The 14281-nt window shown below is 42.4% G+C and overlaps 1 protein-coding gene across 1 annotated transcript; it reads right to left on the reverse strand.

Annotated features, from left to right (window-relative positions):
- Window positions 1-11354: 11354 nt before the first annotated feature.
- On the reverse strand, window positions 11355-13260 carry LOC133739769 (mogroside IE synthase-like). The gene is made up of 2 exons (XM_062167569.1): window positions 12541-13260; window positions 11355-12319 (listed from the first exon to the last, which is right to left on the reverse strand). The coding sequence occupies exons 1-2, from the start codon at window positions 13216-13218 to the stop codon at window positions 11597-11599; spliced, it is 1401 nt and encodes a 466-aa protein (XP_062023553.1). The 5' UTR covers window positions 13219-13260; the 3' UTR covers window positions 11355-11596.
- Between the last annotated feature and the right edge of the window lie 1021 nt (window positions 13261-14281).

The raw sequence follows: 14281 nt of genomic DNA on the forward strand, positions 1-14281 counted from the left end.
TTGGTTGGGAAGGCTCAACTTTTTTTTTATTATTTATTTATTTTATTTTTTTTAAATGTTATGCTTGTTTTCTTTGCCTGTGTTGTGATGAATGTTTATCCGCTAAGTCTGTTGGGATTGTGGCGGAAATATTTTTGTACGTCAATGAAACATGAAAGGGATTAAGATTGGCCCGCTAAATGCATATATATCGCCCTTGTCCTGAGGAGCGAAGGTGTTGGCCTGGCCAGACTTGATATATTTGACTTGTTTTTTTTTTTTTTTTTTTTTTTTGTGTGCATGTGTGGGACAATGGTTTGAATAATTCCTCGTTTCATTGACGACTGGGCGGACCCAGCTTCTTACAAAAATATGTACCCGTAGGGTAGCTTTTCTTATCTAAACTTTGCAAAATTAGCTAAGTGAAGATACTCGTGGGCATGTTGCGGCACTACTTATAGTAGTAGCGGAGATGTTGAGTATTCCATGGGTGAGTAGATGTGACGCCTTCCTTGCTTTTCAAGTAAAATGTGCCGGGGCTCACTACTTCTATGATTTGATAAGGTCCCTCCCAAGTTGGGCGAAGTGCTTTTGGCGGTGGTATGACTTCTTTCATGACCCAGTCGCCAAGTTGTAGGTTTCTGGCGTTCACACGATTGTTGTAAAAACGTGACACCCGCCGTTTGTTTTGCAAGTTGTGTAGGTGGCCTTTGTCTTGTTTTTCCTCCAATAGGTCCTTGTCGAGATTGACGCTGGCAACGTTTGTTGTGGCGTCATGTCCGTCAATCCTAGCTGTTGGTTGGGTTACCTCAATGGGGAGGACTGCTTCTGTGCCAAACATCATACAGAATGGGGTTTCGCCGTTGGCGGATGTTGGTGTTGTCCGAATGGCCCAAAGAACTTCCGGGAGTTTTTCAGCCCACAAGCCTTTCTTGTCCTCCAATTTCTTTTTTAGCAGCTTCTTGATGATTTTGTTGGCGGATTCAACCTGGCCATTGGTCTGGGGGTGTGCCACTGAAGCGAAACGCATCTTGGTGCCTAGTTTAGAGGTGAAGTTGATGAGTTCTTCATTGTTGAATTGCGTTCCGTTATCGGTAATAATTGTGTCGGGCACTCCATAGCGATAGTAGATATTTTTCCATAAGAAATGCTGGACCTTAGCGGTTGTGATGGCCGTTAATGGTTCAGCTTCGATCCATTTACTGTCATAATCGATGGCTACGATTATGTATTTGAACTGACCTTTAGCGGTTGTGAGTTTTCCGACAATATCCAGCCCCCACATGGAGTGAATCCAGGGTGCGATGATGATGGATAACGGTTCTGCTGGTGCATGTGGCAGGTCTGCTGATGTAGGACGACAATGGGCTTGGTTTAGCCGGAAAGTTAGAAAAATAAAGAAGCGGCGTAGAATCAAGAAGAGTGATTGGAAAATAGGTAACTCACGCATAATTGTTTGGTTTTGGACTTTTCGGGTTATTAGCTGCTGGAATATTCAAGAAGATTAGGTTTTGGACTTTTCGGGTTTCTCGTGCGAAAAGTCAGATTCTGAATTGTGAATCAGATTGGAGTAAATTTTGGCCAGAATGTCCGTTTGAGATGCATGATACCTTTCCGGAATGGGAACGACGAGATCTTCAAGACTCACTTTAGTTTGCTCTATCAAATTTAGGTCAAAATGTATCGCCTTAATTATCCGATTCGTGATTTAGTATTTTTAGGCTAGTTTTACATTCTTTTTATTTTAGGTTTTCTAGTTTATTTTGGATTTGTTTTGTTTTAATCCGTGGGCTTTAGAGTTTCATTGTTAGTCGCAAACTTTTCCCATATATAAGCAACCTTAAACGGCTGCAGAACTATCTTTTATCATATTATCAATTAAAATTCAGAGTTTTCTCTTTTATCTCTGGTGGACTCCAGAATCTTTGTTTTAGGTTTATTGCTTGTAAACCTAGGGTTACTTCCGCCCGCGTCAGTTGGTATCAGAGCCAGGTTTCGCCCGCTTCTTAGCAGACGACGATCCAAGGGAGAAGTTCACTACCACCAACCTCAACGACGCTGGTCGTAGAGTATCTATCAAAGAAAGTTTCGTTGAAGAGGAACATACCAAGGGATTTGCCCTAGGACAACCTCATCAATCAAAAAAAAAAAAAGGAAAAAAAAAAAAAGAAGAAAGAAGAAATATGGAACATTGGATATTCACAACGCCGGATTATGACGACTTCCGAACTACATGTGTCATCAAAGACAAGGTATGCTCTGTAATAATTGACAGTGATCTACGAGAGAATTTTGTAGCAAACAAAATTGTGGATTATTTTCAATTGCCGACAGTGAAGCTGAGTGATCCATACTGGATTCCATTTGGAGAGGATGAATATGCACAAGTAACAGAGGTTTGTAAAGTTCCTGTCTCTATGGGAAAATTTTATAAAGAAGAGATTACTTGTCATGTGATTGACATGGATGACACTAATGTGCTTTTTGGAAGGCCATGGCATGAAAGCGTCAAAGGTGGTTATTGCAAAGATGACACATATTTATTTAGGTGGGAGTCACGCAAAATTAAAATCAAGCCTGGAAGGAAAAGCATCAAGAATTATCCTCCTAAGGTTTTAGAGAAGAAGTTAGAGTCCAAGTTTTCTTTGCCGGTTGAGATTAATAGTTTAATTGAAGAAAAGCCAGAAGAATTTCTAATGGAAACAGCTCCACAAGAAATCATCCATGATAACCAAGAAGAGGTTAAAGATGAAATTGTTCATGTAGACATGGTTATTAATAATGAAGAAGTCTTGGAGCCTGAAATTAATCATTCAGAACCAGATGTCATTCAAGCATGCAACCTTGAGAGCCGAGAAGAATCTACGAAGGATGCTTCTGAAAGCCAAAATGCATATGACAGACTCATCTATGGTGTTGGGTTCATGATTGTGCCATCAGAATATGCAGAAGATCTAGCCAATAATCCACAAGTTCAAATGTCTAATTTTTTCTTAGGTCTCTTGTCTGCCTATTCTTGTTTTTTATTCAAGATGAACTCGAGGGCGAGTTCTTTCATAGTGGAGGAGAATGATGTAGGACGAGAATGGGCTTGGTTTAGCCGGAAAGTTAGAAAAATAAAGAAGCGGCGTAGAATCAAGAAGAGTGATTGGAAAATAGGTAACTCACGCATAATTGTTCGGTTTTGGACTTTTCGGGTTATTAGCTGCTGGAATATTCAAGAAGATTAGGTTTTGGACTTTTTGGGTTTCTCGTGCGAAAAGTCAGATTCTGAATTGTGAATCAGATTGGAGTAAATTTTGGCCAGAATGTCTGTTTGAGATGCATGATACCTTTCCGGAATGGGAACGACGAGATCTTCAATACTCACTTTAGTGAGCTCTATCAAATTTAGGTCAAAATGTATCGCGTTAATTATCCGATTCGTGATTTAGTATTTTTAGGCTAGTTTTACATTCTTTTTATTTTAGGTTTTCTAGTTTATTTTGGATTTGTTTTGTTTTAATCCGTGGGCTTTAGGGTTTCATTGTTAGTCGCAAACTTTTCCCATATATAAGCAACCTTAAACGGCTGCAGAACTATCTTTTATCATATTATCAATTAAAATTCAGAGTTTTCCCTTTTATCTCTGGTGGACTCCAGAATCGTTGTTTTAGGTTTATTGCTTGTAAACCTAGGGTTACTTCCGCCCGCGTCAGTTGAACCTCTTCTTGGTCTTCGGGAACGACTGCTTCAGGTGGTATCAGAGCAGGTCTTCCCTGTCTCTTTTATTTGCCTTAGGTCTTCCATTCTCGTCCTACATCATCTGCGTACTGCTGACATTTGTGACATGATTTTGATGGTTCTTTGGCGTCATCTCCCAATGTTGGCCAAAAGTATCCTTGGCGCATGGTGCGGTTGGCTAATGATCTAGCTCCTGAGTGATTGCCGCACTCTCCAGCGTGTATTTTTACTAGGACTTGTTTTCCCTCTTCTGGCGTTAAGCACTTCAAGTAGGGATGTGTGAACCCTTGGCGGTAGAGTTTTTCACTTTGAATGTTGTAACGTGTTGCCCTTCGTACCAGTCGTCTTGCTTCAACTTTGTCGGATGGCAGTGTGCCGTCACGTTTGTAGTTGAGTATCTCATCCATCCAATTTGGGCTTACCTCGATGGTGTAAATTTCCACTAGAGTTTTAGTGATGCTAGGCTTATCAAGGGTCTCCACCCTAGTATCGGCAAGACTTTGATGTGGTTGAGCTGTTGCCAGTCGTGCCAGGGAGTCGGCTTTTGCATTCTTCTCGCGAGGTATTTGCGTGATGTTGAAGAAACTGAACTTGCCGAGCAGCGTCTTGGCGTACCCCAGGTATGCCGCCAATTGTTTGTCTTTGGCCTGAAAAATGTCGTTGACCTGATTGACCACCAGCTGTGAGTCACTGAAGATGTTGACACTTTCTGCTCCACAATCGATGGCCAACAATAATCCTGCGATAAGTGCCTCGTATTCCGCCATTTTGTTGGAGGCTTTGAAGTCAAACTTGAGGGCGTACTCTACGTTAAGTCCCCTCTGGCCCTGTAAGGATTATACAAGTGCCGCAAGCCCTGGAGCATGCGAAACCGTCTACATAGAGATCCCACTGTGATTGTGCCCTCGCCTGTGTGGCTTCAGGGTGTTGAATGCTGTCCTCCGACATTAAATCGGTGGTGGTATGTTCCGGCTGTGGTTCCGTTAACTCTGCTATGAAGTCAGCCACAGCCTGTCCCCTGATGGCGGTTGTTGGCTTGTAATCGATGTCGAACTCGCTGAGTTCTATTGCCCATTTGCTAAGGCGTCCTGAATGTTCCGGACTTTGGAGAACTTGCTTTAGCGGTTGATTTGTGAGAACATGGATTGTATGTGCTTGGAAATATTGACGCAACCTCCTAGCAGCCATTATGAGTGTTAGCGCCAGTTGCTCAAGTGGCGGGTACCTTGTTTCAGCTCCATTCATGCCTCTGCCAGCATAGAATACCGGCAATTCTTCTGTTGCCTCCCTGCAGACAATTGCACAGCTGATGGCGGACTTGGACACTGCTAGGTAGATGTATAGTGTTTCGCCTGGTACCGGAGTTGAGAGTAGCTGAAGAGAGGCCAAATATTCCTTGAGGTTTTGAAACGCCGCTTCACAATCAGGCGTCCTATCTACCACTTTATAATGGGACCGCTTCATTGCCTTGAAGAAGGGTAGGCATTTGTCGGTTAGCCTGGATATGAACAGGGAAAGAGCCGTTAACTTTCCCTGCAGACTTTGTACCTCAACTTTTTTCCCTGGAGACTTCATGTTTATGACTACCTGCTCTTTGTCGGGGTTAGCCTCTATTCCCCGCTCACTGACTATATATCTGGGGAACTTGCTGACGGTTACGCCAAAGAAACATTTTTCCGGATTCAGGCGCATCCCATATGCTAGCAATATGGCAAAGATGATGCGGAGGTTGGCCACATGACCGCTGGCTTTTACGCTTTTGATAAGCATGTCGTCGACATATACCTCAATGATCTTACCCAAATGTTCCGCAAACATTGCGTTCATCAACCGTTGGTATGTGGCTCCGACATTCTTGAGGCCAAATGGCATGACATTGTAGCAATATAAACCTTTGTCGGTGGTGAATGTTGTGCACTCCTGATCGCCGGGGTGCATCTTTATCTAGTTGTAGCCAGAAAAAGCATCCATCATACTGAGTAGCTCATGGCCTGCTGTTGCGTCAATCAATTGGTCAATGCGAGGTAGCGGGAAGCCATCCTTGGGGCATGCCTTGTTCAAACCTTTGAAGTCGGCACACATCCGCCACTTCTCGTTAGGTTTCTTTACCATTACCACGTTGGAGATCCATTGTGGATTATGAACCTGACGAATGAAGTCTATGTCATGCAACTTGGTTACTTCTTCCCTGATGGCCCGATATCTTTCTTCGTCAAATGCCCGTTGCTTTTGTTTGACGGGGTAAAAGGATGGCTTGATGCTGAGCTTATGTTGAATTATATCGGGAGAGATTCCTAGCATGTCGGCGTACGACTATGCAAAGACTGCGGCGTTCTCTCTGAGAAACTGGGTGAGTTCAGCCGCTATCTTGGGGGAGAGTTGGGCTCCGATACGAACAGTTCTCTCTGGGTGTTCATCAGAGATGCTTACAATGCGGAGCGACGTCTCAGGGTTGACGGGCTCTTTTTTGTAGTATTTTTCCTCATCATCTATGGGGTCATCAATTTTGTCTGTCAACTGTGGTGTATTAGCAACAGTTAAAATTTCATGGCGGCCTCTTGACCTCGACACCATTGTTGAGTAACACTCTCGTGCAATTGACTGACTTCCCCTGACAGACCCAGTGCCGTTGGGTGTTGGGAACTTCATGAGTAGCATGTATCCGGCAATGATGCATTTGAGTTTGTTGAGAGCTGGGCGACCGATAATGGCGTTGTATGAGCTGAAGCAGTCAACCACTATGAATTCAGTATGTATTTCCGCTGTACAAGGGATTGTCCCGACCGACAAGCGCATATAATCTGACCCTAGAGGTTGGGTCACGTCGCCGGAGAAATTGAGTAGCGGCTCGTGGTCTTGCAGAAGTTTGTTGTTGCGTTGCAATTGCTTGTAACAGCCGTTGAATATGACGTTGACAGCGGACCCGCTATCTACCAGTACCCTTCCTACGGACCATTTGTCGAGGACAGCATCTATCAGAAATGGGTCGTCATTAGGTGAGTGAATACCTCGCTCCTCCTCCTCGGAGAAAGTGATTGGCTCCCAACCTGTTTTTGCCATTTTGGCTGACCGGTCATAGCGGATATTGAATACCTCTTTTGGGTGGTTAGCGCGCTCATAACGCTTTCTTGCTCTATGTGATAAGCTGCCTATGAAATCACCGCTATCAATGGTGTTGATCTGCCGCATTGGTTCGATGTTGGCGACAACCGGAGGCGGTTGTCGGACCTTGTACTGCTCTAGCTTTCCGTCGCGGTATAATGACTCAATTGCAGTCTTAAGGGGGTTGCAGTCGTTGGTGTTGTGACCGCTATCTTCATGGTGCTTGCACCATTTGCCGGTGTTTCTAGGTTTTCCTACTCTGGGTATTTTCTTGGGGGTGGTGGTGGTATTTGATCCTTGCACTGATCATATATTTCTTCATATGATGCCGTCAAGACTGTAAAGACCTCAAATTTTTTAGCATTTGTGGTGGGCTTATTGTGGCGATTGTCGCGGCGATCATTGTGAAAAGATCTGTTGCCCTTGTTATGATACTGTTGCTCCTTTTGCAGCTTGTCTTGGTAATTACCCTGCTGCCATTCCCTTTTCTTGTCATTGGGCGGTGTGGTTATGTTTGGAGTGGTGGTCGTGTTTCCTTGTTGGAACGTGGCAGGTTGGGGGTTTTTAAGTGGAGTTTGTGGTTGTGGTGGTGTGGCGCCATAAGTGCTGTATTCAGTTTGGGCATGCAGGACTGCCTCATTCATGACGTAGTCATATGTTGCGTTTGGACAATTACAGTTGAGGTGGTATAGAAAACTTGCCTTGTGGAGTCCCTGCTTGAAGGCCGCCAGCACCATTGTTTTGTCAAGATCCTGACATTTTGATGTGGCGGTTCTCCATCTTGTGACAAATGATTTCAATGACTCATCAATACCTTGGTTGATGCTGAATAGTTGGCTGGAGTTGTGGTAACTGTCCGTCATGAGAATGAATCTTGACAGAAATGCATTTGACAGAGCTGAGAATGAGTCCATGGAACCTGGTGGGCATTCGAAAAACCAACTCATTGCCTCACCATCCAACGTTTCGCTGAATAGGTGACAAAGCGTTGCGTCATCAAATCCCTTGTCATTTGTCACCTTCTTGAAAGTGTCCATGTGCACAAATGGATCTGTTGAGCCGCCAAATTGGGCTATCTTGGGCGTCTTGGCATATGTGGGTCTGACGGTTTGCAAAATTCTGGTGGTAAATGGACCTGGTCATGCCGCAAAGAGCGGATTCTGCGCTAGTAGTGGGGTGCCAGCCTCAGCTCTGAGTAACCTTTCCTCTAGCTCCCGTATTTTTTCCAATATCAAGGTAGTAGTGTCAACAGTTGGTCTAGGCATGTGTTGGATTGGCACCACCATCTGTTGTCGGGGTGCCAGCATGTTCCCAGTTCCCCTTTGCTGACCGGCGCTGAATGAATTATCATATTGCGGCTGTGAGTCCGCCACCTGCTCTTGTGCTACCTGTAGCGGTGGTGTCGGTCCTAATCCCGCTAGTTCAGCTGGGTTTAGGGCGACACCCATTGGGATTACCGGTATTGGTGCTGCTCTTGTCCCTGTGCTTGGACTGAGCCTTGCGCTCTGAGAGTGTTCACTTTAGGTTGGTCGTGCATTTGTTCCTAGCGCTTTCTTTAGCTCGTCAAATTTTGACAATAGCGTCGCCACTTGATTTTGGGCTTCCGCCTTCTCCCTTCGTTCCTTTTCTCGCTCTCTGTTTGCGTTGTGCAAGTCTGCCAAGGCTATTTCTAACATAGCGGCAAGATCCCGGCCTTGTGCTTGACGGCTTGTGCTGGTTTGATTTTCCACTACAGATTTTGTTGGGACCACCTCGGGGGTGTTGAGATTTTGACCGTCCACATTAATTGGTGTGGCAAATAATTCACAGTTGACGGTTGATGGATTGGTAGGTTTGGGCTGAGGGTTGGCTGCTTGCTCTGCTTGGTCTCCAACGCCCTCGCCACTTCCGCTAGTCATGGTAGGTTAACGGGATATCTCTTAGTTCAGAGGTTCCCACAGACGGCGCCAATGTTAATGCTCAGAATACCGCCATATGATGTCGGCTTCCGATAACGTGGACAGAGGTCCAATCTTCCGATATGTATGGAGTTCGTGAAATCCCGCTAATATGTCAAGTGAAATACAACGGCTTCAAGAGGGGAGACCGCGGTTGGCCGTCTTCGCTCCTCCGATGCTAAAGTTAAACGATGTATTTGTATTGACAAATGTAGCGGTAAATAGCTATTGAATGCGTAATCAATGAAGAGTGAGAAGTGGACATTTTATAGGTGAAATAGTGAGTTACCTCACTCTTGTTTTCGATGTGGGACTAATACCATTCAGTTTGCTGAGTTTTGGTTCTTTCTGCAGAGACAACTTTGGGTGCGCGCGTGTCGGCGCGTCAAGGCATTTTTCGGCCTGGAGTTGGCTTGCCGGTGGAGGTTGTCTTGCTGTGTTTCCAGAGATTACTCCATTGAAGTCATTCCGACAAGGTGACATGGTTAAGTATGAGTGCTGATTATGGCTGGCAATTTCTATGTATGTACACTACTCAACAGCTTGAAATCGCCTTCAGGCTGCCAAATTTATCAAATGTAGCAATTAATAATGGAATAATTCAGTTTTGCTAACAAGTACACAATGTCAGGTGACATTAAAAAACAGGAATAAAAGAAAAGTTTCATTACAGACAACTAGGCAAGTAAACCTACATTTCAGAGAGACAATAGCACTACTACCCCAACCAAGTCTGTTATAGAAGAGGCAATGTTGCTTATTCAAATTTTATTGACTCATATTATTCAGGTACCTAAATTCGTCATACGTAAAGAACCTGATAATACCCACGGAAACATCCAAGCATAATCTAAAGTCTTATTACCTAGCATAATCAAAGAATCAAAGACATTTTTAATATTTCATTTATAGAAAACAAGATATGAATCGGGAAGGAAAATATTTATAGAGGAGTTTTGTCACAACGTATTGGTATCAAAGCATAGTTTTCCCTACAAAAATTCTACAATACCCTCATCTCTAAATGACAGAAAACTGAAGTTTTGATATGGTTGGTCCCTTATTTAGTGTATTTGTTGGATGATACATATGCGTTTACTTTTTATTTTATTGGTTTGGCTAATTGATAAAATTTAGTTTCTGATAAGTGATGCAAGAACAAGATGGTAAATAGTTGTCAAAGTGAGAATGGTTTAACCAAATCAATACAGAAGAGCTTAGATGTGAGAAACAGATAAACCAGAAACTCTACAAACGCTCTTGAAGGCCAGTGACAACAATCTGAGTAGACCCAGAAATTAAATGAAAAGCACTGTAGTAAACCCCTAAACTAGAGCCCTAATATTAATCCAACTGAGTAGAAATAACAGAAATCATAAATCATATAAAAAGATTGAAAAGACAAACCTGGATTTGGGAGGAGAGAGCTACACACGCATTCTAATTCTTCAGCAAACCAGCAAATACATGCTACTAATACCCAAATCTAAATACAGATGCTGAGATGTACAGAAATTTAGCTCAATCTACACTACGACTTGGTTCCCATGAAAAATGTAGTTAAAATAGAATGAAAATTTCACCGGTTAGAACATTTCAAGCTTCATTTCTTACAGTTCTCGGCAACCAAACACAGCGTTTAGTAAAAGGAGGGAATTAGGGAGGAGGGGAAGTACCTTGAAGGAGAGAGTGTAGTGAATCACTAGGCTATAATCGACGGCGACGACAATGCCGTTTTTAGAGTCATTGATCCAAGGCCGGAGCTGTAGCTATCAGAACCGTCGCCGGTGCCTAGTCCTTACTAGTATTGAAGCAACGGCAAGTACGCCGACAAGTCATACGAGCACAACATCATCAAGCTTTGCCGGTGTGGCGAGAATTTGGCTTTTCTGACTGCGTAGCTGTGGCCGTTGAGCACCAAATTGGAGCTCCGATGTACCTGGTGTCCCAGACGGGATTGGATTACGGGAGGAAGAGAGACCAATGGCATCTTTGGTAATTACGCTTAATTTTAGTGGCAAGTTGTTAAGAGATGACCTTAATTATCATAAGATATTTTGTTAAGAGATGACCTTAATTATCATAAGATATTTTGTGTTACCTGAATTATAATAAGGCACTTCAAAATGACTTCTTTTATCATTGTTCAAAAAAAAAACACTCTTCATTTATTTGATGCAATTGGATGAATAAACGATTTATATTTATTACATTGGATTTTTGCAGATATAATCTTCAATGATTGATTATATTATAAAAACCGTTAGTATATGAATTTAGACCGCCTAAAGTATGCAAATAAAAGAGAATTTGGAGACATGCATGGAAACGTCCGAACAATGCGGACCTAAGTTTTTTATGAAGTTTAATTTCAATTCTTGCCCAATTATCTCTATTTCAGTGTGGTTCCTTGGAAGCTTCATATAGAGTAAGGTAATTATTTGCATCAAATTTCTTTGATGCATTTTCTAATCTTTGCACATTGGTTCTACTGTTTTCCATTCGGTTATATTGATAATTGATTGATAGAAGCCGAATGTTATTGATCTGGAATCAATTCAGTACCATATCTACAAGTAGGCTCACCCTCAACTTCAACCTCAACCTCCCGCGTAGAAAATCTATCTTGTGTTTTACAGTTTTACTCGTGGTCCATTTAAATCATCTCTTGATAGAAGATTAAGCTCTACGTTTTAATCTAATTGCAATTATTGCAGAATATATGCAACAAATGAGTACACATTAAAATTGCACAGTTTTAAATTTATTACAGAACAACATTTTATTTGTCAAAGACTGTTTTCCACAATGACATTGAGGGATACCATTAAAAACAGCTCCTCTATCAACATCAGTTAGCGATGAACCAGAGTTGCAATGAACTCATCAATGTTCTTGTTAGAACTTCCACCTTCATCCACAGCCTTTCTAGCCAATTCTTTCAATGCTATAGCATTCTTTTGTATTTCATTTCCCCTCTCTCCCTCCAATATTTCACTTACACAATGCTCTACTTCTTCTTGCCTCACAATCCTTTTCTCATCAACTTGAGCTCTGATCCCAATTTTCCACACATCCGTAATGTACTTGGCATTGGTGCTTTGGTCAGTCCATCGAGGCATTGCAACCATTGGAACCCCCAAACTCAAAGCCTCCAATGTGGAGTTCCAACCACAATGTGTAATGAAGCAACCAACTGCTTCATGAGCCAAAACCTCCAGTTGGGGACACCAGGAAACCACAAAACCCTTTGCAGATGTCTCCTCCACAAACCCTTTCGGGATCTTCCTTGCTTCTGATTCTCTAATCACCCACAAGAATTTTCTTTTACTACTCCTCAATCCGAAAGCCAGTTCCTCCATTTGCTCAGCTTCAATTTCTGCTCGGCTGCCAAATGACACATAAACAATAGACCCCTTTGGCTGTTCATTGAGCCATTTCATGCAGGCATTACTCTCTGGTTTAAACATGTTGAAACCATAGTCTTTATCATCTTCAAGACGCTTATCCAAGTATTGAGATGGTATAGTTGGTCCAATGGTCTTCATTGGCCAAAACTTTGTCATCCAATCCACCGCCTATATATGAAGAGCAAAAGAGTTTAAGAGTACTTTCATGATGAAAATTAGTCTAGTACGTAATGTGGTACACAATATCTACAAAGATGTCATATGAATCCTACAGAAGTCTACAAAGAATCATATGGTCTATGTAACATTAATCATTAGTTTCTGAAACTCAAAAATCATATGAAGGCCAAACAAAGTGACTTAAATAACAAAGCTTCCTATATACTTACTTGTTCTTCCAACTCATAAAATGTATTGCAGAGGACCCAATCAGCTTTGTCAACATTGGAGAACTGATCCACAACAACCAATTTATAGGCGGCTGGGTAAGACCCGAAATCAGATAGAAAGGATGGCAGTTCTGAGGGCTTAAGTGTCGGCAACCCAGGAAGCGATATTTCAGACTCAACCACAGGAAGTTTCAGCAATCCATTTTTCACATGGCAGTAGATGGTGTCAACAGCACAAGACTGTGTGAAGAAAATAGCCCCAAGAATCCCAAATTTCTTGGCAATATCCAGAGGCCAAGGCATGAATGCATCATAAACAATACAATCAACCGGTAACCCTGAGCTTGAAAGCTTCTCAAGAAGCTCAGCCAAAGTTGGTGACCCTGATTTCCTCAAGCTCTCCAAATAGACATCTATGCTTTCTGCTTGTGCTCTTCCACCTTCATCATAACCATCAGAGATCGTCTCCAGTGGAATACGCCTGGACCCTGACCTGTGCATTGTCTTGCATAAAAACCGAGTGGTGACCAGTGTCACTTTGACTCCTTTATGATCTAAAAGCTTAGAGAATTGGAGCATGGGATTGATATGGCCTTGGTCAGGATAGGGTAAGACCAAACAGTGAGCTCTGTAGGCTCTTTGTTGACCCTTCTCCATTTCTCTATCTATGTGTTGCATAGTGAAAACCCACAAAATGGCAAGTTATATAATGAATATGATGAATCACAGCTTCTGAACCAAGTGATGGAAATCAGTACGTCTCTTAGTCGCTTGGACATTAATTTCCAAAAATGAATGTTTTTTTTATTTAAGGAAGGCGGACTATGGGGGTGATCCAAAATGAAAACTACTGTACGTAGAATCCAAAGGCAAGTGTTCAACCGCAAAGAGTTGGAATTGCTCATAATAACAAAAGGAAAACTGCTGTAGGAAACGAATTGTATAATCCAAAGGGACCCTGAGATTTTATTTACTACATAATATATAGACTGATTCAAGATTTTTTTATTTTTTATTTTTTTTTATATTTTTTTTTTACTACAAAACCCCTGTGAACGCGAGATTTCCGTCTTGATCACTCTTTTTCAATTTTCTTGACTATGGCATTACCCCAGTCCATCAAGAAAGAGCATAAGAAGCATTACGCATTTAGGCAGGCATCATTTTCGTGGAGAAAATGGTTTTTTTTTTTCCCCAAGTCATATTACAGAGCAAGGCATATGCATATGCTCCGTCAATATTACATGACATGATGCAACTATGGGTAGCTGTCCTTTAGATCCCTTTGTGGATTGTGTTATGTTCTCGTTTTCTCTGTTTTTTTTTTCAGTTTCGATGGTGGCGGAAGTTGCGGCGGCAGAGTTTCTCCGTTGTGGAGATGTTCCGCAATTTGGTATTCTTTGTGTATCAGGATCTAGGCTCTTTGGGTCTGTCTTTGGTTTTGTTTTCTTCATCTCCCATGTTCTTTGGTTTGGTCGAATTGCTGTGGTTCATCCTGCTGCACTCTGCTTGTGGCTGCGATTCCTCGACCGCTATTTCTCAAATGACAAGGATTTGGGTGCTCTACTTAGGCCTCCCTGGTGTGGGCCTAGACCTGTAAATGGACCGGATTTTGATTCGAACCCGCTCCAGATCCGTAGCTATTAAACGGGTTTGGATCGAACATTTTGATCCGTTGATCCGTTAATGATCCGAATCCGTTAACTCGTTTAATAAACGGATCGGATTTGGATTTAGGTCG

Source organism: Rosa rugosa, chromosome 3, assembly GCF_958449725.1.
Source record: "Rosa rugosa chromosome 3, drRosRugo1.1, whole genome shotgun sequence".
Taxonomy (NCBI): domain Eukaryota; kingdom Viridiplantae; phylum Streptophyta; class Magnoliopsida; order Rosales; family Rosaceae; genus Rosa; species Rosa rugosa.

What these genes read in the sequence shown, in the direction of transcription:
- LOC133739769 (XM_062167569.1), bottom strand. Translation starts at nt 13,218, where the DNA reads ATGCAACACATAGATAGAGAAATGGAGAAGGGTCAACAAAGAGCCTAC. An exon ending in TTTATGAGTTGGAAGAACAA is followed by an intron (nt 12,320 to 12,540) that starts GTAAGTATATAG and finishes CTTCATATATAG; the next exon opens with GCGGTGGATTGGATGACAAA.